The following is a 27,519-nucleotide window of genomic DNA, read 5'->3' on the forward strand; positions in this document are numbered from 1 at the left end:
TTTGCAAAGAGTTGTTAAAAATGTGCTAAAGTTATTCATATGAAATTGTCAACTAGTTAACACAATGAAATGAACAATTATTTTAAATATCCTTTAGTTTACATTAAATACCAACCAAAGACAAAACTATAAATTCAGCAAATTAAAATGAAATATAAAATTAACTAAGTGAGAAAATTTAAACCCTAATACCATACTTCACAAGATCTCTCTCTCTTTCTCTCTATATGATGTGCCAATTATATTATGTTGTATCATAGTTACGATACATGTACTTAGCTTCAAAATAATGCTTATAATTTTATTTACCGTTGCTATGACATGGATGATTCATATCGTTGGTAAATATGACTTTTATTAGAATTAGGGCTTTTATTAGAATGTTTAAGGAATTTCACATTTATGTTTTGTTTCCAATTATTCTTTTTACATGGCCATATCGTATAATATTTACAATTTTTCTTGTTACACATAATCTAATTTATTTGTCTGTTGTTATGTAGGCAAAGGAGATTTGATGGGGATCAAAGATTTTGTGGCACACGAAGATGACTATATGTATTCTTAGTGTTGTTGGATGGATGATGGACTTATAAAACATTGGGTCGTTGAACTTGTAAACTTTGTTGAACAAGATGGATCTTGTAAACTTTGTTGAAATATTTATATTTCTTGAATTATGAGTTGATGTGTTGAATGTTAAATTAGGATGTGTTGAATGTTAAATTAGGATGTGTTGAATGCATATTATTTGTTATTTGAATTTGGTTTTTATGTATTTGGATTGTATTGCAGAAATAAATTGAAGCTGGAAAAAAATATTTGATATAGGGACGAATTTGGCAACGAAAATGATTTGTCCCAATTCTATCGTAATTTGGGACTAAATTATTTTCGTTCCAAAATTTGTCCCAGATTCTGGGACGAATTTTGGGACGAATCCACAAAATTCGTCCCAAAATCTGGGACGAATTATGGGACGAATAAACAAAATTCGTCCCAGAATTTGGGACGAAAATTTATCTTATGATTATCAAAGAATTTGACAAGTTTTTGTTGCCAAATTCGTTGCCAGTTTTGCAACAAATTTATTATTCGTTGCAAACTTAGGAACAAAAATGACAACAAAAAAATTTTGTCACCGAATTTGTCCCCAAATTCGTTGCAATATTAGGGACAAACTTGACAATAAAATATAATTTGTCACCGAATTCGTCCCCAAATTTGTTGCAAAAATAGAGACAAATTTGGCGGAAAATTTATGTGAATTCATCCCCAAATTCGTTCCTAAGTGTGCAACAAAAATAATTTTCGTTGCAAATTTGTATACTTTTTTGCAATGAATTTGGGGACGAAAATTTTATTCGTCGCCAAATTCGTCCCCAAATTCGTTCCCAAATTTGCAACAATCCATAATTCGTTCCAAAAGTTAGCATCAACCATTTTGGGACGAAAAAATTTTCGTCCCAAATTTTGTCCCTAAATTTTTTACAACGATTTTTTTTTTTAAATTCATCCCTAATTTTATCCCAAAATACCTTATTTTTTGTAGTGGTGTCTCACTCTGCGCAATTATATTCATATAATGATTTAATGATGACTAATATTACTTCACTTGCTAAATTACGTCACTTAGCTAACTTGTAAATGAATGTATATCGATTAATAGTAAATTTGTGTCTCACTCTGCGCAATTATATTCATATAATAGATTTAATGATGACTAATATTACTCCACTTGCTAAATTAAGTTACTTGGCTAACCTGTAAATGAATGTATATTGATTAATAGTAAATTTGTGTCTCACTCTGCGCAATTATATTCATATAATCTATTTAATGTTGACTAATATTACGATCACTTGCTAAATTCGGGATCAGCCACCGATCAGTCTTCCCCCACGATCCCACCCACCCAACTCAGGCCAGGCCCCCATCCCTTCATCGCATCTATGGCCCACGCTTCCTTACCATCAATGTTCCCTGTCTATAAGCAGAGTCTCGATTGTCCTCCTCATCACGGGATCGGCGAACAGATCGAAGTGAACCTCCGAAGAAGAAGCAGAGCAAAAGTCAGCGGCGACGATGGCGAGCATGGGGAGAACGGTGATGGAGGTGGGAGCTGACGGCGTTGCCCTGATCACAATCATCAACCCACCCGTCAATTCCCTCTCACTTGACGGTGATTCCTCTTCCCCTCCCTTTTTGTTGTCCTGCCTGGGTCTTTCTGTTGCTCTTGGTCATGTAGCATATTGCCGAGATCTCCGTCTTCTTCGCTGCTTAAGTGCGTTGTGTTGGCTTGTAGTTGGATATATAGTTTCCATTATTAAAGATTTTTTTTTCAAAGAATTAAAATATCTACCTCTTCCTATGTTTTTTCTCAATAAATGATGTTCTTATAATTTAATTGGGTCAATATGATATTATAACAATCAATAGTATTGTTTATACCCATTGCGTTTTATTTATGGAGACGGTGAAGTTGAAAAGTTCTACTTTTACAAGGGGCCATTAGCATGTCTTACAAGGGGCCATTAGCATGTCTTCGGAATTTGTATGAAGATCATTGACTAGGAACTCCCAACATGACAAATTTAGGAAGGCCTTTGTCAAGAACTTAAGGAAAAATTTGTTTTCTTTTGATATTCACAGGGATTGATCAAAATCCATTAGATGAACAGAGACATGGATCCATAAATAAGAGAAAATTGTCAAAAACTGTTCGAAGCAATAAAATGAGAAACTGATAAAGGTGATAAAAATCTGTTTTTGATTCCTTATTTCTTTATTTCACTCAGAATACTAGACTATTCTCTGCTTTTCTCTTTGACTCTTAATTTCGTTGTTTTACTACAAACATTGGGATATTTTTGTTGTTTTCACTGCATAATTCCCAATTTTAGGTTTTTGTATGATACTTTTCTCAGCCTTTCCTAAGAATATATGAATTGTTGGTTGGTTAGCAATGTTATGTCTTTTGGTTCCATTTTTTTTTTCACCTTTTCTGCTATATCATTTCCAGTATTGCTGAGTTTGAAAGGAAGTTATGAACAAGCTTTGAGCAGAGATGATGTGAAGGCAATAGTTATTACAGGTGTGTGCGAGCTTGAGCTCTAATATTCTTTAGCACCTTGTAGCCTCTGTGATTGCATGTGTCATCTTATATTGACATTATACAGGTGCAAAGGGTAAATTTTCAGGAGGCTTTGACATTTCTGCCTTTGGTGGTGTTCAAAGTGGGAAAAGTATGTCTGGTTCTCATTGCATATATAACTGTTGTCAACTTGTTTACATCATATTCTCTTGTTTAATTACTAATTCAACAGCTGAGCAAATGAAGGTTGGCTATGTTTCAATAGATGTCATCACTGACACTTTTGAAGGTAGTTAATGGGGGTCTTTTTTTATGTTAAACATGTGTATCAAAGTACAAATCTGGTGATTTCTATCATGAACTTGCAATGGCTGTTATGCTTCTCAGGCGCAAGAAAACCATCAGTTGCTGCCATAGATGGGTTAGCTCTTGGTGGCGGACTGGAAATTGCAATGGTATAATGCATTGTTATTTGTTCTGCATATGCACATTAGATCATATTTCAATGACAGACATAATATCTTTCTCATCTAATAGGCATGCCATGCACGCATATCAACTTCAACAGCCCAACTAGGTCTGCCAGAACTTCAGCTTGGAATCATCCCAGGATTTGGAGGTTCTCTCTAAAATTATCTTTACAATCATAGGCACATGAAAAATTTTCTTGCAGACATTGTTTTATTTAGACTGAATTATTATGCAATAAATCTTTTTCTTGTTCCATTGATGTCAGAAACTTGATCCCTAAACAAAATCTTTGTGTTTGGTGCAGTTTGCACAAACGATCTAATTCAGATTTTGATAAATGACAAGTGAGTTAAGTTGGGTGTTTTTATGATCTGATTACTTTACCAAGTGTGTAGGAATTGATGGTCTGTAGGACCGGACACCAGGTAAAAATCCAGCTAGGTCAGTGGGATAGTTGGTGCGAAGTCCAGATAGGTCAATGGGTCGACTGGATATCTGAAGAGAAGACTGGTTGGGTCTACGGGACTAGACAATCGACAGAAGTCCAGTTGGGTCTGCGGACCGGATAGTTGGCTAGTCAACCAACAACAAATTGGTAAGTAAAGGTAAGTGGAGGAGAGTGATTAAGTGAGGACGCATCCCGGTTGAGGGACAGTAGGTGTCGGTCTAAGTTAGGTCTATTTTGGATCCCTAATTTGAGACCTTAACTAGTTCCTGGTCTTGGGAGCTAATTACTACTTATTATCACTATGCTTGCAGGTTAGATGTTTTAGATTTGGACTAACATAACTTGCAGGGAAAAAGGAGTAAAAAGTCTTTGGATGAACAGTACCCGAAGGCGTCTTCAAGCATTGGAAGGCGTCTTCACACTTTCATAGAAGACGCCTTCAATGGCTTGAAGGCGCCTTCCAAGGGATAAATTTTGGACTCCGTCGTAGAAAGGCACAGTGAAGTCGGGTTTACCATGTTGAAGGCGCCTTCAATGGGTATGGAAGGCGCCTTCCATGCCCTTTATAAGACAGTCTCAACCAAGCATCAACCAACAACTACTATACGAGCTACTACGTGTCTATTTGAGGTTCCGACTACTTTGACTTCTTGTTGCGAATCTACTGCGAGGCTGCTGCGCCCGACAACTGCTTCGAGGACTTCCGATCGTGGTCGGCAGATCGACATCGACACTTGTGCACTCTCGCTTTGATCCCTACGTGTCAGTAACAAAGTCATTTTTTCTGGACTTAATTTCTGCAAACGGAAAGTGTAGTCTGTTACACTTTTCCGATCTTTTTGTACTCAATCTCCTCTTTCGGAGGTACCGGAAGAGGTTTCTTAGTGGATTATCTATCGATAGGTCTTCGGGACCTGGGTCTTGGAATATGAGTCGTCGAAGGCTCCGAAACAAGTAAATCGCTTGTGTTCGTATTATTTTTCATTTGTCTATTCTCTTATTCTGTTGCGTTCATACTTTGATTTAAAAACCGAAAAGAATGAGATTTTCAAAACCACGTGATTCGCCCCCCCTCTCATGTGCGACTCGATCCAATAAGTGGTATCAAAGTTCTCAGAGTTCTGCTCTGAATTGGTGCAACCACCAATCAAGCCGGGGGAATCGTTTTCGGATTTTGGTGTTTTCTCTTTTTATTCGAATTGGTAAAACTTTACACTTCAGATAATTTTTCTCATTCGGTTTTAACTCGAAGTAGGTGCAACACAACTCGAGCTCTTCAATATTTGTTTTATCTTTGCAAAACTATGCTAATCCAAGACCAAGTCTTGACACCTATCTTTAGTTTTCTATTTCACCCAAAACGAAGGATATAACATTGCTCGTCCTCCCCTCTTTAAAGGAGACGACTTCCCCTACTAGAAGAGGCGAATGGAAGTCTATCTAAAGACTAACTTTGTCCAATGATTTAGCATCACCAAAGGGTACAAGGCGCCAGTTGACAACGCCGGAATTCCAATGGACTTGGTAAATTGGAATACGGAAATCAAGAAGAAGGCCCAGATTGACTTCAAGGCCCTCAACACAATCCAGTGCGAGTTAACAAAGGAGGATCTAAACCACGTTGGCCCACACGAAAATGCAAAGGAGCTATTGGACAAGCTCATAGAACTACACGAGGGAACCAACGACGTAAAGGTAACTAAAAGGGATTTATTTTTAAATAAGCTATTTAACGTAAAAATGCAGGAAGAAGAATCTCTCTGTCAACTACACGCGAGGATAAAGGATATCCTTAACGGGCTCCACATAAGCGATCATCAGATGGAGAACCGAGACTTGATAAGGTATGTCCTAAATGCCTTCCCTCATCCATCGTGGATGTTTACAAAATTTCGAGGAACTTATCTAAACTAAAATTAGACCAACTTTTTTGTGAATTAGAGCTACACGAACAGATTAACGTTAAACCTGAGAAAGATATTGCTCTTCTTGCAGGAACGTCAAAAGAAAAATCTAGAACCAAGCTGGATCTTGAAATCGAGTTTGACCCTGACTCAGACGATAAAGAATACCTGGTGAACCTGGTAGGAAAAATGTTCACCAGGAGAAAGAAGAACTTCACCAAAAAGGACTTGTAGAGATTAACTCCACTTATAACTCCAACAACAAGACAAACGTTACATGCTTTGGATGCAACAAAAAGAGACACTACAAGATCGATTGCCCGAATCTCAAGAAGAAAAAAGTCCTCAAGGCGACTTGGGATGAATCATCCGCAGAAGAATCAGACATCGACGAACCAAGGCACACCAACTACCTCGCACTGATGGCATACGGATCAGAATCGGAAAGTGAATTAGAAGATGGGTCCGAACTCGAATCGAGCCACGAGTCCGCACTCGTTTTCGAAGGTTTCGATGAGGTATATTTTACTTTAAGTAAAAAGTTTTTTAAATAATAGAATGTTTACATAAGAAATTGACTGCATCTGAAGATCAAATAAACGAACTAACTACAGAAAATAAAATACTTAATGAACAACTAAATTCAGACTCAACAATTGAGCCGACTCAACCTGAAATCCCAACTCAAGTTGCAAAACTTGAAGAGGAAAATTTCAAATTGAAAGGCGAAATAGTTGAACTAAAAGAACTACTAGAGAAATTCACAACTAGATCCAAGTACCTTGATATGATACTTGATCACAAAGAGCTGTGCACAATAAGTCCGGACTCGGAAACAAGTCTAGTTCAACTGACAAAACATTTATATCATTACTCAAACAAAATAAAAATGAAACCAAGGCCTAGGTTCCGAAAGCGTGCTTAACCACGCAAGTAGGACTCAATCAATACTGTGTGCCTAGAAATAAAATTCACTACATAAATCAAAATAAATCAACTAACTCAATCTCAAACTCAAAAATTAAACATTCAATAGATTCAAACCAAAGGAATCAAATAAAATTGAATTAGCCTAAATTAAGTAAAACCAAAGGTAATCTAAACTCAAACTATAATCAAGTTTATTATAATTATCGATATAAACCCAAAACTTAAAAGCCAAAACTCAATAATTCAGGGGAGGCTCCAAACTAGTTGGTATTTCCAAAATCAATAATTTACTTGGATGGGTAATTAGGACTAGTCTAAATAGAGACAATAGTTTAACTTACGGTACTTGAGAAGTTTTGGATGATAGTAGGTTAGGGAAACTTTGTCTATGTATGCTTAGGAAGATATGATTTCGACCTGGTGCATTTGGCTGAGTGGAATTAACTGAATCTACCCCTTACTAATCCTAACTGGTTAGACCAAAGTTTTGTAATAAGTTCAGTGAAAAATTTTGAAGGCATGGTTACACTAATGATGTCCAGGTGACTCACTATATCTTAAAAGTTTATCCAAAGAATGCCTATGTATTGAATCCAAAGCCAAACTTGAATCTAACATAAAGTTTAAACAAAACTCTGAAATTCAGTCTAACTCATCTCACAAAATTATAAGATTCCCTGATTGCAGGTGAGATGATTAAGGATTTAAAATTAAATTAAAATAAATTAAAATAATTTAAAATAATTTAAAATAAATTAAATCAAATTAAATTAACATTAAATTAAATTAAATTAACATTAAAATAAATTAAATTAAATCGAAAATAAATTAAAGTCTAAAAACCTAAATTAAAATTAAAACTCAACATAAATTAAAACTTAACATAAATTAAAACTTAAAATTAAATTTAACCTAAAACTTAAATTAAAATTCAAATTCAAATTAATGTATTAAATTGATAAATAACTCCTACCTTTTGTAGAAAACAAAGTGGATATTGGATAGTGGATGTTTCAAGTTCACTCAACTAACATACAAAAAAAGCTTAGGAACAGTTGCCTAAAACAACAGCAAACTCAAGATAATTGTGATAGGTAATATTGAACTCAAAACTGACTTTATTGTTAAAAAAATATTACTTGTTGAAAATTTCGAATACAATCTACTTAGCATTAGTCAGTTGGATATAAAGTTAGGTTCCTATCTACTGATACTTAATTAAGCACATAGATAACCCTAACATAAATCTAAAAGGGTTTAGAAAAGACAACATCGATGCAATTAACCTAACCATTGCTTCACTTAAATGTAAGAAACCTGATTATGACATAGAAAAATGTTCCACACAAACTTTAGAAACTTAACAAAATTAAATGGTTTAGTTAGAGGATTACCAAAATTATCTAACTTAGATTCAACAATCTGTAATGTTCGTCAACAAGGAAGCAAACCAAATCAACCCACAAATCAACTAATCAAACTCAAACTAATTCAATACTAGAATTATTGCATCTGAACCTATTTGACTCCCATGAAATCAAATCCATAAATGAGAGTCTTTATTGCCTAGTAATAATAGATGATTACTCGAGATTTACCTGAGTAAAATTCTTAAAAAATAAAGATAAAACTTTTGAAGTGTTTAGTAATTTTTGCAAACAAACTAAAAACGAGAAAGACCAAAGAATTAAACGAGAAGTGATAACGGAGGTGAATTTAAGAATCACAATTTTAATTTTTTTTTGTCTTGAAAATAGTTATCATCATGAATTTTCATGCCCTAAAGCACCCTAACAAAATAGAGTAGTAGAAAGAAAGAATAAAACCTTACTTGAAGCCTGTAGGACAATGCTAATGAATATCAACTTTCAAAATATTTTTGGGCAGAAACTGTTAGCACAGTCTGCAATATACAAAACAGAACCACAATAAATAAAAGTTATAATAAGACCTCATTTGAATTCTATTATAATAAAAAACCTAATATTAAATACTTTAAAGTGTTCGGATGCCCAGCTTACATACTAAACACAAGAGAATACTTAGGAAAATTTATCTCAAAAGTAGAAAATGGAATCTTTGTAGGATACTCATTAAACAGTAGAGGTTACAGAGTATATAACAAAAATACATTAAGGGGGTGTTTGGTTGATGGGTTTGGGAATGAGGGAATGGAATGATAGTAAAAGATAGTGTTTGAATTGTGGGTTTGGGAATGATATTTTGGGAATGATTACTAGATTTATGGGAATCAACCAAACCCATATAACTTGATGGGTTTCATTTCCATTCTTATTCCCATTCCACCCTACTATCAAACCCATACCCATAGTCATTCCCATCATTTAACCAAACGCCACCTAAGAATTGAGGAAACCACAAATGTAAAGTTTGAAGAATTTATCCCGAACTTAGAACAAATTCAGAAACAACCAATTAACTTTATAAGAGGTAGCACAAGTCAAGGGGAGCAAGCGAAAATCTAAGTCAAGAATATGAAGAGGAACATCAACTCCAAGAAAATGAACCAATTAGAACAATAAGGGTTAACCCAAACCCAAACCAACTAGATCAACCTTTAGAAACCTAAGCCAAATAACCTTAATCTCCAACATTGAACCCAAAACAATAGAAGAACCATTAAGTGATCCAGATTGGATTTTAGCTATGCAAGAGGAATTGACCCAATTTGAAAGAAATGAAGTATGAGGTCTAGTTCCACTACCATAACACAAAAAACTAATAGAAACAAAATGAGTTTTTAGAAATAAGCTAAATGAAAAAGGGGAAGATGTTAGAAACAAAGTCAGATTAGGTTTTAGTCAGGTTGAGGGATTTGACTACGATGAAACCTCTACCCCGGTCGTCATATTTGAATCAATTAGAATGTTATTAAAGCTATACGGCCTATAAAACTTTCAAATTGTATCAAATGGATGTTAAACAACCTTTCTAAATGCATTGATTAAGGAAAAGGTATATGGAGGTCAACCTCTAGGGTTTGAAAACCTGGAATACCCTAATTATGTGTTTAAACTAAAGAAAGCCCTTTATGACGTATAACAAGCTCCTAGAGCGTGGTATGAGAGGTTGACCACATACTTAGTCTCAAAAAACTTCAAACAAGGTCAAGTAGACCCAACCCTATTTGTCAAAACAGTCAATCAAGATTTCTTTATAGCTTAAATCTATGTAGATAATATAATATTTGGGTCAACTAATTTAAAACTTCTACAAGAATTCATAATATTGATGGAACAAGAATTCGAAATGAGTCTAGTAAGACAACCAACATTCTTTTTAGGTTTACAAATCAAACAAACAAATGAAGGAACTTACGTTGATCAACAAAAATATACACTTGAATTACTTAAGAAATTTGACATGGAAAACTCAAAAGAAATTAAAACTCCAATGTCCACCACATAATCCTACATAACGATCCAAATGAAAACATATAGACCTCAAATATTACGGAAGCACCATAGATGCCTACTATACCTAACTGCCAATGATTTGATATTCTATTTGTAGTTAGTATGTGTACAAGGTACCAAACATGTTCCAACGAGTCACACTTAGCCAATATTAAAAGAATTTTTAGATAGTTAAAAGGAACTTCCAACGAGGTATGTGGTACCCTAGAACGACTAATTTTGAACTTATAGAGTTTTCTGACTCAGATTATGCCTACTGCAAATTAGACAGAAAAAGTACAAGTGGTGGTTGCCAATTACTTGGCCCATCACTTGTAGCTGGTTTAGTAGAAAGCAACATCGTGTCACTTTATCTACTACTAAGGCGGAATATATAGCAATAGGAGAATGCGTTGCACAACTATTATGGATGATGCACATCCTAAAAGATTTCAATCTAAACCTTAAAAATACAAAAGTACTAATTGATAATGTTAGTTTAATCAACTTATCAAAAAATCCAGTACATCATTCAAGAACTAAACGCATCGAAATCAAACATCACTTCATCAGGATCATGTAACTACAGTGATATTCAACTCAATTACATTGCGTCCAAATCAAATTTAGTTGACATATTTACCAAACCTCTCCCTGAAAGTGAATTTAGTAAATTACGCCCAATTAGGAATATGTTTCATAGAATAGGTCAAATAAATTCTTAAAATAATTTAAAAATTCTAAGGAAAAATCTTTTCTTTTCTTATCTTAAAACTACCATTTTCTTAAATTTTCAAAATTGATTTTAGCTTGAGCCTAGGTCAACCCCATAGAAAGCATGTTCTTATAGATCTAGGATTTAAGCATCTCACAAACACATTAGGTTTACCTTGATTGCGTATTCATAAACTTAGAACGATGTGAGATGCGTAGGCAGATTGCCTGGGCTTAAGATACTTATATTAGTGCATCAACATAATCTGAGCGTAAAATACCAAACACTGATCAAGTTAAGTGATCCATTTTTAGTCAAACACTAACTGGATGCATTTACTTAACTTGACTAACCAAATGAAAACTACTATCATCTAGTAGTCAATTAGTAACTAGTGGTTAGACATTTAAGAACGTTTTTTTAAAATATTTTTATATTAGGTCCTGGGGAGATAATTTAAAACCATTTTAAAACCTATTTTGAAAAGTTCTTGTTAACGTGTTTTCAATTTTCTTATATCCTACAAATCAATTGTGCTTGAAAAATATTTTAAAAATATTTTTGGTTTAAAACTTTTTCTAAGCATTTCAAAACTATTTCTAAGTTAAACATACTTCGAAAATATTTTTTAAAGCATTTCAAGTTAAAACATTCAAACTCCCGATTTTGAAAAAGATTATTGCTTACCTAACCAAAGATTTTTTTAAAAAAAAAAATTAAAATGAGTTGTCAAATCTAGCTTTATAAATTTAGCTATCTTGAAAGCTACTTTACAAAGTATTTTTCAAAACAAATTAATTGTCTTTGGTTACAGTTACTACTCCCTCCAATTAACCTGCAAATTTTGAAATTGACAAACTTGATCTTCCGTGCTTAATTTGCAAGACTCACTTTTTGTAACTTGCCTACTTTCTCTGTGCAATTTTTTTTGATGAATGCTAAAGGGGAGGTTAAGAGTTTAAGTTAGAAAATCAAAGAAAATAAGAATAAATTAACCCTAAAATGATCAAGAGAATGAAACGAAACTAACTTAGATTATTCTTTTGTTATTTTTCATATATGTTTTTGCATATCTTTTCATAACTTTAACCCAAGCCGTCATTGTATCAAAAAGGAGATTGTTGGTGTAGTTTGCACTAACTGTCTAACTCAGGTTTTGATGAATGACAAGTGAGTTAAGTTGGGTGTTTTTGTGATTTGATTACTTTACCAAGTGTGTAGGAATTGATGGTCTGTAGGACCGGACACCAAGCAGAAATCCAGCTAGGTCTATGAGACCAGATAGTTTGTGCGAAGTCTAGATAGGTCAACAGGCCGATCGGATATCTGGCGAGAAGATCGGTTGGGTCCGTGGGACTGGACAACCGGCAGAAGTCCATTTTGGGTCTACGGACCGGATAGTTGGCATGAAGACCTGGTGGGTTAAGAGGCTAGTCAACCAACAACAAATTGGTAAGTAAAGGTAAGTGGAGGAGAGTGACTAAGTGAGGACGCGTTTCGGTTGAGGGACAGTAAGCGTCGATCCAAGTTAGGTCCATTTTGGATCCTTAATTTGAGACCTTAACTAGTTCCTGGTCTTGGGAGCTAATTATTATTCCTTATTATCACTGTGTTTGCAGGTTAGATGTTTTAGATTTGGACTAACACAACTTGCAGGGAAAAAGAAGCAAAAAGTCTTCGGATGAACAGTACCCGAAGGCGCCTTCAAACATTGGAAGGCGCCTTCATACTTTCATGGAAGACGCCTTCAATGGCTTGAGGCGCCTTCCTAGGGATAAATTTTGGACCCCGTTGCAGATAAGGCATAGTGAAGTCAGGATCAGATTTACCATGTTGAAGGCACCTTCAATGGAAGGCGCCTTCCATGCCCTTTATAAGGCCCCTTTATAAGGCAGTCTCGACCAAACATCAACCAACAACTACTATACGAGCTACTACGCGTCTATTTGAGGTTCCGACTTCTTTGACTTCTTGCTGCGAAACTGCTGCGAAACTGCTGCGCCCGACAACTGTTCCGAGGACTTCCGATCGTAGCCTGTAGATCGACATTGACACTCGTGCTCTCTCGATTTGATCCTGACGTGTCGGTAACAAAGTCATTTTTTCTGTACTTAATTTCTGTAAACGGAAAGTGTAGTCTAGTCTGTTACATTTTTCTGATCTTTTTGTACTCGATCTCTTCTTCCGGAGGTATCGAAAGAGGTTTTTTTTAGTAGATTATCTATTGATAGGTCCGCGGGACTTGAGTCTTGAAGTAGGAATCGTCGAAGGCTCTGAACCAAGTAAACCGTTTGTGTTCGTATTGTTTTTCATTTGTCTATTCTCTTATTCCGCTGCATTCGTATTTTGATTTGAAAATCGAAAAGAACGAGATTTCAAAACCGCATGATTCACCCCCTTCTCACGTGCGACTCGATCCAACACTTTGATGTTACAGTTACGTAGAAATATGGAATATATTCATTTGATGTATATTCATTACAATAATGCATCTTTGGTCGCAAACACTAGGTTGCCGCAGTAGCTGCGATTTTTTGTTTAATTTTTATTATTTCTGTCGTTTTCTTTTAATTTTTAATTTTAAATTGAAAAAATTTCTTTTAAACAGTGATTCCTTTCTCCATTAATTTGTAGGATCGATGACGTGCAAAGGGAGGGGGAGATAGCACGCATGGCTAATTCATTCGTTTCGGAAAACTCAGAATAACGCAGCGGAATAAAGAAAAGAAACAAACATAATCGCTAACAGGTTTCTTTTATTTGGTTCGGAGCATGTGACGACTCCTACTCCAAGGCCCGCGATCGTTGATCGCTTACGTTGGGCAAACCACTATAAGCTCGAGAAATCTTTACAAGAAGAACAAGTACAATTGCAATGTTAAACTAAGTTACCGACAATACAAAGATGATGGAAAGGTTCGTCGATTGTCAGTGTAGCAGTTGAGCGTTGTTGAAGTGTTTCAGAGCATCACACAGGAGCGCAAGTAGTCTGATTTTTGGTGTTCTGAAGTGTTGGCCGAGACCTCTTTTTATAGCCTCTTCAAACCTAATCTAGATCCTCTGATCTCGAGATCAAGTTTTGACTCGACTCGGATCGGTCGATCGATCCCATGATTCGGTCGATCGAACCTACTGAACCCGCTCGTCCTTCCGTCCAGATGCCGTCTCTCCGAATAGAGCCTTCATTCGGTCGATCGATCCCGCTGTTAGGTCGACCGATCAACTGATGATCTTTGCCTCATTCGATCCGATCAACCTGGCTCGAATGAGTCTCTGTCTATCCTCAGTTTGGTCGATCAATCCCGAGGCTCAGTCGACCGAATCTTTGGTCAACACTTTACCGAGAGTTGGAATTCTGATGCTTTGTACTTAGGTTCGGTTGACTGATCCAGACATTCGGTCGACCGATCAAGACTAAGTTCAACCCTGCAAAACTGTTAGTTTCCTGCAAAATAGAGTTAGACAAAATAACAAATACTATATAAATCAATAACTTGATAGCCTTCGGACTGTCCGGTTCTGATTTCGGATTTCCTCCAGAAACCCTAGGTCGAACCAACGCCTATTGTTTCCTCACCGGAGAATGTGCCCTCACCTACGCCTCTCAGGAGAAGTTACATGTTGCCAGACCGGTCCTTCAGACCGACTGGACTTTTCCTCAGCACTCGAGACTTCAGGTCTTCATGCTGGACGCCCGCTCTACGACCCGTTCAGACTTCCACATGGTCCGCGACCACCAGGGTTTTCATCTAGAGTCTCTGACTCTAGGATTTTGCCTAAAGCGCTCGACCCGCCAAGACTTTCTGCCTAGGGTTACCACCCCTTAGGACCCAGGGATACCACCCCCTAGGGTTTTCCATCTACCTAACCACAGCTAGGACTTTCCATCACCTAGGGTTACCGCCCCCTAGGACCTAGGGTTACCACCTCTAGGGTTTTCCACCTGCCTGGAATCCATTAGGACTTTCTTAGGACTTTCATGCAAGCTCAATCAACCTTGTTAGATCAAAAGATAACTTAATTTTGGACCCTTTGACATAATCAAAATTCAGGTTCGATCGTTTGGTGCTTCCTGCACCAAGATAATTTTCTTTTCTTCTTAATTTTTTTTCCTCTTTCATCCATTAATTTTTTTCCTTATTAATCCCTCTTTCATTTATTTATTTTTTCCCTTCATTTGTACAAGAGTAAAGAAAGAGAAATATACCTGTTAAGGATGATTATTTTTTTTTATCTGTCCACAGGATAAACATAGAGAAAAAAAAACCTTTAAGGAGGTGAGCAACAAATTATTAAGGAAGATAAAATATTAAATATAATATAATTTCTAACTTCATAAAATATACTACTAATAAATCAAATTATTTTATATATAAATTTAGTTTAATTTTAAACGGATCAAAATAAATTTAATTTAAACCTACTTGATCGTGCCATGTCTACTTTGAACACTTTAGTTAATGTCTACTTTGAACACTTTAGTTAATTCTAAATCGACTTTTATTCAATAAGCATCAAATATTTCATAAGATAATATCAAAATTTAAATTCAACATTCAGCATCTCATATATGACTCGATAACAAACATTTATAACAATCAAATATTTATAAAAATATAAATTGAAACTAGGACTTGAAATTTTAAACCTTGGATCTGTTTGGTGATGTTGGCTTCAACTCTATGAAGAAGCCTATTTATGGGTACCTTTTTTAGATTTCATGGAGCCATCTGTCACGTAATACATTATTCATATAAAATTAGGTCAATGGTTGAACTTTTGAAAGGTTTAATTCTTAACAAAGCATCATCATTTACTATGGTTTTCTTATGTAAGAACTGTGTAGTATATTGATTTTATTCAGAACTGTTCCTCTTATACTGACATGGAAAGAAGCCATACTTCCGTTTTTAATGATGGTTAGTTGATTTTTTTTGTTCTTCAGGAACACAGCGCCTTCCGCGCCTTGTGGGACTTACCAAAGCACTTGAAATTATTTTGGTACAATCAGTTTTGTCTCCTTAACTCTCTTTTTGGAGGTCTTTCGGCATATGACTATGTCCATCTCTTGCAGTTATCCAAGTCCGTGAAAGGAGAGGAAGCATACAAGATAGGTCTGGTTGATGCTCTCTCATCATCTGATGAATTGTTGAAGACAGCTCGCTACTGGGCTTTGGAAATTGCTGAGTGTAGAAAACCATGGATCAAGAGTCTTTATAAAACTGATAAATTAGAATCCCTTGGAGATGCTAGGGAAATTCTAAAGTTTGCAAGAGCTCAGGCTCAAAAGCAGGCTGCCAATCTCCTACACCCTTTGGTTTGTATTGATGTGATTGAAGAGGGCATAGTTTCTGGTCCTCGTGCTGGATTGTGGAAGGTAAACCAATTTCACTTGTACCATAGTAGAATATAGTTGGATGGATGCATCTCAAGTAGTTTCTAATGACAATTAACTTTTCTTATTGCAGGAAGTCCACTCCTTTCAAACACTTGTTCGATCTGACACGTGCAAGAGTTTAGTTCATGTGTTCTTCGCACTACGTGCAACATCAAAGGTTTAAATACTAGTTCCATAGCCTTTCTCTTGCCTCTACTTTGGCATAGTTCGTTGTTCCCATAACTGTTAATTTTCGATAGGAATTCATGCTGAAGCTTTTCCAATGAGTAGTTCAAGTTTTTAATAACATAGGATCTTGCTTAGAGAACAAATTGCCACTTCCAAAATGACTGAAAGTCAATTATATGATCATATAGATGGAGTTTGAATGTGTCTTTGTTTTTCTACATGCCTTTTTTGCAGAACCAATGATGAAAATCACACATAGAAAGAACGCTTTAAGGGAAATGTTATTAAAACAAAAAGATAAATTACATTTAGTTTCAAGGACCTAGTTTTTAATTGGTTTATATAACTCATAAGAACATTTATACTCAATTGCATTCCCTTTTTACTAACAAAAGGTGTCTGGTTTAGCTACTAGATTTAGATATATCATCATTGCCGGGGTTTTTGATGAATTCTTTTGCCTGTAAATACCTTGTGAATTGAAGTGGGTACTACTAATTGAACATGGAAATTGTGTATTGTTCACTTGCATCGGGATGATATAACAATGTTTGTTTTTGAGTCATGCAGAATGATGTTTATAACTTTATATCATATATTGTTTATGTTCAGTCATTGAATGCGCAAATTAGATATATCATTTTCGTTTTATCCTCTAAACTGTTTCCTAAGGACCAAGCTATTAAAAGGTAGATCCAAGCGGTAGGCAAATGACCCATTGCTTAGCCACTAGGGAGTAGGCCTGCCTAGAAGCTTGACAATAAAATAATTATAGAAATATCTTAAAATAAAAATGATTGTCCTGCGTGCGCTTCTTAAGTATAACTGCAAAACAAGACCAATAACAAGTTTTCATCGAACAGTTAACAGAAAAATTACATTACCAAACAAAGTTGCTAAGTAGCCTTAAACAAAATCTAGATTTCTTGAAAACATCTCAGGACTCTCTACTCAAGCTTTCTCAATTAAACAAATCTAATATAGAACCCAGAAAATTATTAATATACCTAAAGGAGCTACTTACAATTTAATCAAACACAACTAACAGAAGAATTCAAAAGAATACATCTGACGCTTGAAGAAATCAAATATAAATGAACAAATTAAACTTTGAAAATACTTACTATGAAGAAAAAGGGTAGCCCGGTGCACAAAGCTCCCGTTAGGCGGGGTCCCGGGAAGGATCCATTGTACGCAGCCTTACCATGTTTTTTTGCAAGAGGCTGTTTCCAGAATTCGAACCCGTGAAGTCATTGGACAAGGAGCCTTAGAATTTTCCAAACAATTCTCAAAAACACAAGAAAACAGTTATAACAACCTTGAAGTCACTGGACAAGGAGATCAAGTATTAATCCAACAGAACGATACAATATTAGCCTTACTAACATCACATAATTACATTAATAGAAAACAAATTGTTAAACCTAGAGACCCAATTACAAAAGACAACTAAGGCTACAGAGTGACAAGAAAGTATAAAAAATCTGACAAGAGATCTAAGTAAATTATCCAGAGGAACTATAATCTCAAAAAGCAACCTAAAACTTATTCATTCTTAACCTACAATGAGTTTGACAAGAACACAAACTGACCTTTTACAGGCACCTCTTAAACAATGTGAGGACAGACCAAAAAAAACACAACTTCTTGGCTAGATAGCATTATAACTAAAGGAAGAAATAGTACCTCAACAAATACATATCAATTAGTAGACTTAATAGATATGGAAAATAATTTAGAAATTTTTTCTAATGAACAATTAAATACAATGAATCCAAGAAGATTATATAACCAAGGAAGATTATCTTTTTCCACATCACTTTACAGATATCATAGGATTCAACCACTACATTTACCAGATGGAGGGGAAGAGAGATTAACCATTATGACAGATGAGCCTACAAAAATACTTTTACAAAGAAGATATAATTATATCCATCTAGGATTACTAGTGTTTGACCTTATAGGATTAACGAGAAAAAGAATAAGAACAAAAGTCTTTTTAGTCTTATATGACTACAAATTTTCAGATACTGAAAAAACAATCATAGGACTTATTGAGGTAGACATGAATAACAATCTTGGCATTACATACTTCTGTTCCAATTTTAACATGACAATTGCAGATTTTGTAAAACATATTAAAATCAAAATTCAAGCCAAAGGTTATGGAAATTTCCTACAACATAACCTTCAGATTGATATCATTTTCTTAGGAAAGACAATGACACAAATCAATAATAGTTTTAAAGTACAAATTAATACTATTATTAAAGCTTTGACTTCCAGAGGCATATCCTTCCGAAACCTAGAACTCAACCCATAACAGCAAACACTCATACCTACAGAATCTATCATGTATAAAAATACACACGGAAAGATGATAATAAGATTTAATGACTACCAACCTTCTACCTTACAAAATACAAATGAGGAAGAAGAAGAAAACTTTAACTTAATGAATATTGAAACTATACCTACTAACAAACAATTTAATGACTACCAACCTTCTACTTTACAAAATACAAATGAGGAAAAAGGAAGGAGAAAACTTTACCTTAATGAATATCAAAAATATACCTACTAACAAAGAACAAGAAGATCAAGGATTTTATAATGATTTAGATGAATACATATATAACCTAGCTGACCTCACAACCTATAAAACATTAGACGAATTAATAGAATTTGAACATCTTGAAAAATAACAGCAAAGACTAAATCAAGACCGGGAACTTTATTATGATGATGAGCAAAATATCATTGCCAGAAAACAACTCCAAAATCTTATGAATTCAGCATAATCAACCGGGACCTCTAGGACACCCTTAAATGTACCCCCTGTAGCAGTACGATATCATGAAAGTTTCATGGGAGCAAGAGATTATGGCTAAGGCCATCCGCCTAGAACAGGAATTGCTCCATACACAAACAACAATCCATTATTTAGAACTATAGGAAAAAGAAAACCACTAGAAATTACTTATTTTGGGAAAAATTCAGTGTTATTAAATATAGCTGAATGTGATGACCCTCAAATGTATGACACGTATTTAGAACAATGGATTGTATTAGTCCAAAGGGACTATCAAGCTAAACATGAACTAGACATTGAATCAGGCGAAGCAATGATACGCATAGGAGAAAACTATTTAGGAGATGTAGCTAGAGTGGCATGGGAAGCTTATAACAAATTTCCCGAAGAAATTGCTAGAATGACAGCCTAAGGAAATAACATCCTAAATTTTTGCTACACGATCCATAGATTATTAACAACAAAAGATGATAATACAGATTAGACTTAAGACAAAGAGAAGCAATGAGAGATCTGGAACAACTTCAGCTATTTAGTTAGAATTGAATCAAACCATTTTGTAACGACTTTGTAGCCTTAATAGCAATCTCGAGCAATTATTGTAACCTAGAATTGGGAGAAAGACTATTTAGTAAATTATCAGGAGAATTGGGAAAAGAAATTCATAAAGCCTAGGCTGATATAAAAGTCCCACCACAATATAATAATATAGGAGTACGGATCCAACATATTATAGTAGTATTAAAAGAAAAATGTACTTACATTCAAATACAGAAATAACTTAAAAATCAACACTATGATTTTTTAGTCAAATTTATACACCACAACAATACGGTCTTAATCAACAAAGATACTATAAGAGACGAGGGAAACAACCTATGAGAACTATACAGTCAAAACATAAAGAAAAATCAAAGAAAAAGTACTTTGCAAGAAAAAGTAGAAAAAAGAAACCATACTTAAACACGGATAAACATATAAACATGTAAGAAAATTTAAACCTAAGAAGACATTTGCTAATACAATTACATGTTTTGCTTGCCATGAACCAAGATATCTATCTTCAACATATCTTACAAAGAAAAACCTTTATACCTAGGAAGCTCAACTAGTTACTTGTACAAACTTGGACCTAGTCGAAATACAATCAGATGTTTCGGCTACTTCTTCCATCTATTCAATTGTCTCCTTTGAAGAGATAGAGGAAGTACCCTCTTCCTCTGACTATACTTTAATAAATTCCTTGCTACCAAGTCTACGAAGATTAGTAGATAAATATGGACTTAATACAAGAAGACCTTGAGAATTTGGAAGAACAATGGGAAGAGATATGCTTACCAAATGTAGACATGATGTTACAACAAGGGCTTTCCTCCCAGCATATACCCGATTCCCACTCAGACTGCTCCAATCAGTGGACATTAAAAACAGGAACCACAAACATCCCCTGTTTTATATGTAGCTATTATCCTTCTTTAGACAAACGAGGAACTTGTTCTCTTTGTAGAAAACAATGTTGCAATCTTTGCCTAGACAATCATTATGGTATTCATATCCCAGTCATAACCACTCAAGGGCCCCATAAGCTTCTTATTGAAACAAGGATTGCGGTCCTAGAGACAAAACTAAATCAAATCGAAGCATAACTTAAGCAACTTCGCCCATCAAGTCCACCTGCCCTTGATAAGGGTAAAGGAATCACTTTTCAAGAGCCATCACAACAGTTAGACATGGTGTTTATAAAAACTCCAAGTATCTATAATACTAGTTGCACTATGGACATCACAGTTCGTTGTCTTGTCAACATCCACGACCATGAATTTATATTACATGCTTTTCTTAACAGTGGAGCTACCAACTCTACTATCGATGAAACAACCCTTTTATCAACATTACCTGCCACATTTATTAAAACTACTACTCATCCTTTGGTTAGTACACAATTTGATGGTAAAACATTCACTAGTACAAAGTCTGTCACCAATGTCCATCTTCGTTTTTATACCAATTGTGATACTTTCAGTCCTCTTTCCCTCTCCAAACTATGGATGAAACCCCTCTTACACTCTAATATCCATCTTATTCTTGGCCTCAACTTTCTGGTTCAATCCGATCGTGGCCTTCTCCTTACCAAAGATTATGCCCTTTTTCTTTCTACTTATATCCTCTCCCCTATTGTCTCTAACTATCCTTCCACTATACGTATAGGATGATACCCCTCCGTCCAATCTTCCTGCTCCTTGTGCACCTCCTCCTATTAAGGTCGTACCCATGCCTACATCTTTAGTCCAAGAATAAGAAACTCAACGTAATACCACAAACTCACACTGTATGTGTCTGGATAAAAATTCTTGTATTAGCTCCTGTCTAATTTATATCTCTTTTGACACTGCCGACCACAGTATTTTGGATCTCTTAATTTTTCAGGATTTATTCAGTTATTTAGAAATACCAGTTGATTTTTTAGCCCTAGCAAAGCTAGTACAGTTAATATCTACACAAACAGATATAGACAATGTGGTCTCGAGACTAGAAAAGTTAGAAATTATATGTGATAATCTGACTAAGTATTGGGAAAGAGATACAATATATTGCAAACGGGCAATTATCAATCCTGATTTAACAATAAAAGCACAAAACTTACTTACACCAATTGGGAAATAGAAGAATGTACAATGCGTATCTAACAATTATTAAAATTTGGAGCTATCCAACAAAGTACTTCAAGATATAGAAGTCCAACCTTTATAGTAAATAAAGGAGCTGAATAGAAAAGAGGACAATCTAGAATAATATTCAATTACAAACGTATAATTGCCAAGAAGATGAGTATAAAATTCCAGATAAAGATCAACTACTTAACAAAATACAAGATTCTAAATGGTATTCTAAATTTGATATGAAATCATGTTTTTGGCAAGTTAAGATGGATCCAGACTCTATAGAATGAACATCATTTTCTTGTCTAGAAGGTCATTTTGAATGGCTAGTCATACCATTTGACTTAAAAAGTAGCACCACAAATAGTAGTAAGTTGGATGATCTGATTTTACGAGGTTATACTGCTTTTCTCTGGGCATATAAAAAGGTCTGATGGCTCTAATACCAAATTTTTGCGTGCTTTATGTCAAAGTAAAATTTTGCATTTTTCATACTTTGTGTCAAAGTTAACGGTTTGTGACAGTAATTGTGAATAGTAATCATGAACTGTAAAAAATAAATAGTAATTGTAAACAATAATTGTGAATAGTAGTAACTAGTAAGTGAATAGTAAACAGTGAACTGTAAGAGTGAATAGTAAACGTGAAAAGTAATTATGAAAAGTATGGTGTTTTTCTTTGGGAGAGACTAGGTCGAGAAATTTTTGTCCATTTTTTCGACCCTAATTTTTCCTCTCTTTTTCTTCCATTGAGCCTCACCTATAAAGAACCTCACAGTTTAACCGTTGCCTCGGCTATTTTAAGAATTTAGGCAGTATACCAACCAAACTTTGTATTATTCCTTATATAGTTATTGTTCACCTCTTGGTTACTTAAATCATGACTGCGAGTAAATGTTAGTTTAGGAAAACAAGGCAAAGCCTCCCTTGCCCTAGATAATGTTTAGTTCTTCATAGAAATAACTTTATTAAACATAGAAATAGAAATGTTATAAGACCATAAAATAGGAGTTAATTACATAGATATTTTACATAGATGCGATATAGCCAGATGGAAACATATGGGCATTACATGGACTTTGTTAACTTAGGAATAAACAGATTTACACTCGAAACTTGCTTAGCTGAGACTTCTTGCACTTCGGGAGATCTTTGTCCCCTTGGGTTGAAACTAGAAGAGCTTGTATAGAGGAAGAGAGGAAAGAGAGGGAAGACAACCTGTGAGAAAAGGAAGGAGTACTGGTTCCCTAGGCTTCATGGAACTTGGCTTGTTGGTTGTAAGGGTTGTTGGCTTGGGCCTCGCTTCTTTGAGCCTTGGCGAGAGCTGCTCTGTAAGCTTTACTAGAAAGGGCTAAAGTTGCTCTTGCTTTATGAGCCCATCTTTTAGCTTTTCGTTGGTAGTGTTGTAATATTGTATGTTGTGTTTTGAAGGAGAACAGAAAGAACATGGTTCCCATGTCTTTGGGCAATAAATTTTTCCAGTGTATGTTTTGCCGGCTAGGAGGTACTTATTAGGGTCTTCTTGTCGATCCCATATCCAGTTGGATCCTTGGATAGAGGCTCTCCAATGTTTAACTTGATCCATTAATGAAGGGAAGACATCCCAATCAATATCATAATCAGAAGTATAGTCATCAAACTCTAGTTGTCGTCCATTAAACTCATCAATGTCTATTTTGATAAGATGCCTAGCAGGTTCAATCTTCAAATCTACCTATTCTGGAGGAGAGCTGTTAATAGTACAGATAACATATGTCTCTTCTTCTTCAAGAGCTAAAGAGATGATTTGTCCAAGTTTGTTTGGGAAGTTTTGGATACAATCAGGATCATGTACCCATAATTTATAAAGAAGGCCATAGTCCATTAAGAGGAATGAAGCCTTTTACTGTTGTAGGCTCATATGTATCTATCTTTATATGCACTTTTCTAAAGGAATATACGAGTTGACATTGACACTCGTATTTTTTTGAAGTTTCACAAGTTTTGTTTCTTTTTTGACATTTGAGTTTGGGGCTGAATTCTGCTTCATAAATAATTGTCATTCCTTTTGGTACCTCTTGAGGCTTCACATAACTTAGTAAAAATTTGGAAGGTAGATATTTCGGCTAACGTGCGTATGTAGATGGCAATATCTTCAGGAATAGAATTGGTTAGGCCTAATACTATTGCTTTTGATGTCCTTTGTGCTGAAGTGGCTTTTCATCGAGTTTTAAACTATCCCAAAGTTAAATACGTAGGTATGTGGATAGGAGGTTTTGCAAGAGTGGAGCTAGGAATTGTTGCAAGGGCTTGTGTATAAGTCTTTTCTCGTTCCTCTATTTCCATTGGTGCTTTTCCACCAGTTTTAAGTAGAGTGTTAAAAAAATTAGGTCCGATGACTCTTCTAGCTGAAGTAAAGGCTTTTGAGTAGAAACCTTGAAAGGAAGGATGCCCACACCCTTGGATAGCAATTGTCACTTCTTCCTAGACTCCTGCTTGTGTACCTAGTATACCACATAACAAGAAATTTTTTGCCAACTAGCTTTTGTATAGTTGTTTGAAAGTAATTAGCCAAGGCATTGATAATAGCGATCTTGTAATTCGAACTACCTGGGATTGTAGGAATGTTCCATATGTTGTCAAGTAAACAAGTTTGTATATGGTCAAGCTTTTCTCTTGTTGTAAAGTGGAATTGTTCCTCATAGCGAGTGAATTGTTAGAGTTTCTGATTGCCAAACCTCATGGTTTTCATTGCAAAAGTTTTTACTTTCTTTTGTCAATCCATGTCTGCAAAAGTCAGGAAGTTAATGTAAAAGTCTAGAAAGTGTATCTGCGAGGGAATTATTACTTCCTTTAATATGTTCCCATTGAATCTTTAATCCTTTGTTGATAATTGTGTATCAAATTTTACCATATGTTGGTACTAAGTCCTTTTCTTAAACCTTTTGTTTGTTGGCTATATTTTAGTATAACTTCACAGCCTATTCGTACTGTGATTTCTTACTTTCTATAAATGAATAGTCGGAAAGCATCTAAACAATAGATTGCTTCTAAAATTTCGTAGTCAAGAGAAGTTAAATGACCTTTTTCTTTGTACTGACCAGAAGCATATCTGCATATGACTTCTGTAGATTTTGGTTCATATTTGGATATTTTCGGTAAAGTTGTTGCTTTGTGATCTAAATGTCACGGGTTTGAATTCTGGAAATAGCTTTTTGCAAAAAGCAGGGTAAGACGACGTACAATGGATCCTTCCGGGGATAAAAAGCATGGTAAGACAACGTACAATGGATCCTTTTTGGGACCCCACATGGAGGGAGCTTCGTGCACCAGGCTACTTTTTTTTTATTTGAATGGTTTTCGGTAAAGAACCCCTCTCTATCTAGTTTCACAAACATTTGTCTCGATAATTAGATAATCAGAATCAAGTGGTAATGTTAGGATTGGGATTTGTTTTATCATGTCTTTAATTTGTCTAACTAATTCTAGGTCTTATTGATTAAAGTATTTTTGTCACGTTATTGATGTCTTATTATATAAGGGTCCACTAATTTTTTCTATATCTTTCGGATATTGTTTGACATAGTTGAGTAATCCTAGAAAAGACCTAAGTGTCTTAGTGTCCTCCATTTTATCAGGAAAACTTAAAATTTTGGGAGTAATATGGGGTTGAAGGGAGATTTTTCCTTGTCCAATTTCTGCTCCCAAAAAGTCTGTGTTTGATTGCAAGCTTTATCTTACTTCTAGAGATTGTTAAGCCATGTGTTTCAAATAAGTTAAATACTAGATGTAAATGTGCATAGTATACTTCCTTTGGGTTGGAGAATACGAGAACATCATCGATATAGACACACACATATGTGCAGAAGTTGACACACACACATACGTAGAAGTTATGCTGCGCAACACGCCTGTGCACGACTATGCGGCGCGTAACATTTTTATTTTTTTTGAAGCTTTGTATGTAGCCATTTAGGGTTTTGACTTTAGGGGTTGCGGTATAGTATTAAGTCTATAAAAAATTTCAAACAAATTCACGGGGTGTTCGATATAACATTCCTCTCTCTCTAGATATATATTATCGATAACAATAATTGTACTTTTAATCAATCAAAAGCTTGCAATTATAAATAAACAAGTCATAAGTACTAAACATATAACAATAAAACATTTTATATTTCATATTTAACCAAGAAAAATAACCACAATATGAAAAAAAAAATCTAGGTGGGCTTATTAATTGAAAAACTTAACAATGGATAAAAAAAGAAAAGAGAAAAAAAGAACACAACTAGGGAAGAGGAGGAATTAAAGATGGTTGTAAAGCAATTGAAAGTTAGTATATGCCGCTGACATTGAGTGAAAAAGGATGACACAAGTTGGGTGGAGTGATAGGCTGGGATAAAAGAGAGGTGTTAGATGGGCTAATTTGGAGAACTACAATTACTTTCTAACAACTTATAGAAGAAAAATAATTTTTTCCTTAAGATTTTCTTAAACCTCCTAAGCGAATTGAGCCACCTAGGTCACCTAGGCTGTCCGTTTGGCTTTTTAAAGGTTGCCTAACTTGGTTGCCCTAACAATCAGGCGGAGCAGTCCTTTGTCGAAACCTCATAAGCAGCTGCTGCCTCTTAAAACAATGCTAAGGATTATATACTGTGACAAATTAGTGGAGTATGTAAGCCCTTGTTGCGTAGGCGGTTGCGTCTTAAACAATGCCAAGGATTTTATAATGTGATTGTTAGTGGAGTGTGTAAGCCCTAGTAGACAAGTACTGGGCTTCAACTTTCAACCATATAACCATGTATTCACAATGTGTATGTCAGTTCCTTATCTTTTCTGTGATATTTCATTGAATAAACATTTTGAATATCTCTTGTTCCTTTTTTGCTATTCAAATGACCTAGACTTTGGGTGAACAAGGTTTATTTTGAATCAACACAAATACATTTATTTAAACACCTACATGCATACATACACATTATCCAATGGTTTAGACCATTAGTTACTTTTATCATGAAACTGATTAGCTGTTAGAACTTTGGTTGAATACCTATCTTCTCAATTTTCTAAAGGCAATCTGCTAACTGCTGAAATTGGCTGCTTATATAATTATATGAAATCATTTACTTAAATACCTGAATTTCTTGTTCCTAAAATAACTAGACTCGTTAGTACTCTGCCCTATATTATTTGGTTTGCTACTCCTGCATACATTTGATTTTGACTTTATAAAATGGCATTTATTATTAAATTCTAGCCTGCCTGACAGTGATTGATTTTGTGTTTTTTTTTTGACAGATTCCTGGGATCACGGACTTGGGTTTGACGCCAAGAAAGATTAATAAAGTTGCCATTCTTGGAGGAGGATTGATGGGCTCTGGAATCGCAACTGCTTTGTTGCTTAGCAACTACCCTGTGATAATTAAAGAAGTAAATGAAACCTTCTTAAAGGCTGGAATAGACAGAGTTAAAGGTAGCACCAAGTTCTACATTTTTTTTTTGCTGAAAAATGGTCCCTA

At 35.0% G+C, this 27,519-nt stretch overlaps 1 protein-coding gene across 1 annotated transcript in view; it reads left to right on the forward strand.

Annotated features, from left to right (window-relative positions):
* Window positions 1–1,990: 1,990 nt before the first annotated feature.
* The window catches only part of LOC121967422 (glyoxysomal fatty acid beta-oxidation multifunctional protein MFP-a-like), a 75,894-nt gene continuing 50,365 nt past the window's right edge, over window positions 1,991–27,519 (forward strand). Inside the window, exons 1-10 of the mRNA XM_042517634.1 lie at window positions 1,991–2,182; window positions 3,023–3,094; window positions 3,180–3,245; window positions 3,327–3,383; window positions 3,482–3,549; window positions 3,632–3,713; window positions 15,924–15,979; window positions 16,053–16,355; window positions 16,447–16,533; window positions 27,299–27,473. Of these exons, the coding sequence (XP_042373568.1) occupies window positions 2,086–2,182; window positions 3,023–3,094; window positions 3,180–3,245; window positions 3,327–3,383; window positions 3,482–3,549; window positions 3,632–3,713; window positions 15,924–15,979; window positions 16,053–16,355; window positions 16,447–16,533; window positions 27,299–27,473 (1,063 nt within the window). The 5' untranslated portion in view covers window positions 1,991–2,085. The remainder of the gene's footprint in view (window positions 2,183–3,022; window positions 3,095–3,179; window positions 3,246–3,326; window positions 3,384–3,481; window positions 3,550–3,631; window positions 3,714–15,923; window positions 15,980–16,052; window positions 16,356–16,446; window positions 16,534–27,298; window positions 27,474–27,519) is intronic.

The sequence above is a fragment of the Zingiber officinale genome, chromosome 1B (assembly GCF_018446385.1).
Source record: "Zingiber officinale cultivar Zhangliang chromosome 1B, Zo_v1.1, whole genome shotgun sequence".
NCBI lineage: Eukaryota > Viridiplantae > Streptophyta > Magnoliopsida > Zingiberales > Zingiberaceae > Zingiber > Zingiber officinale.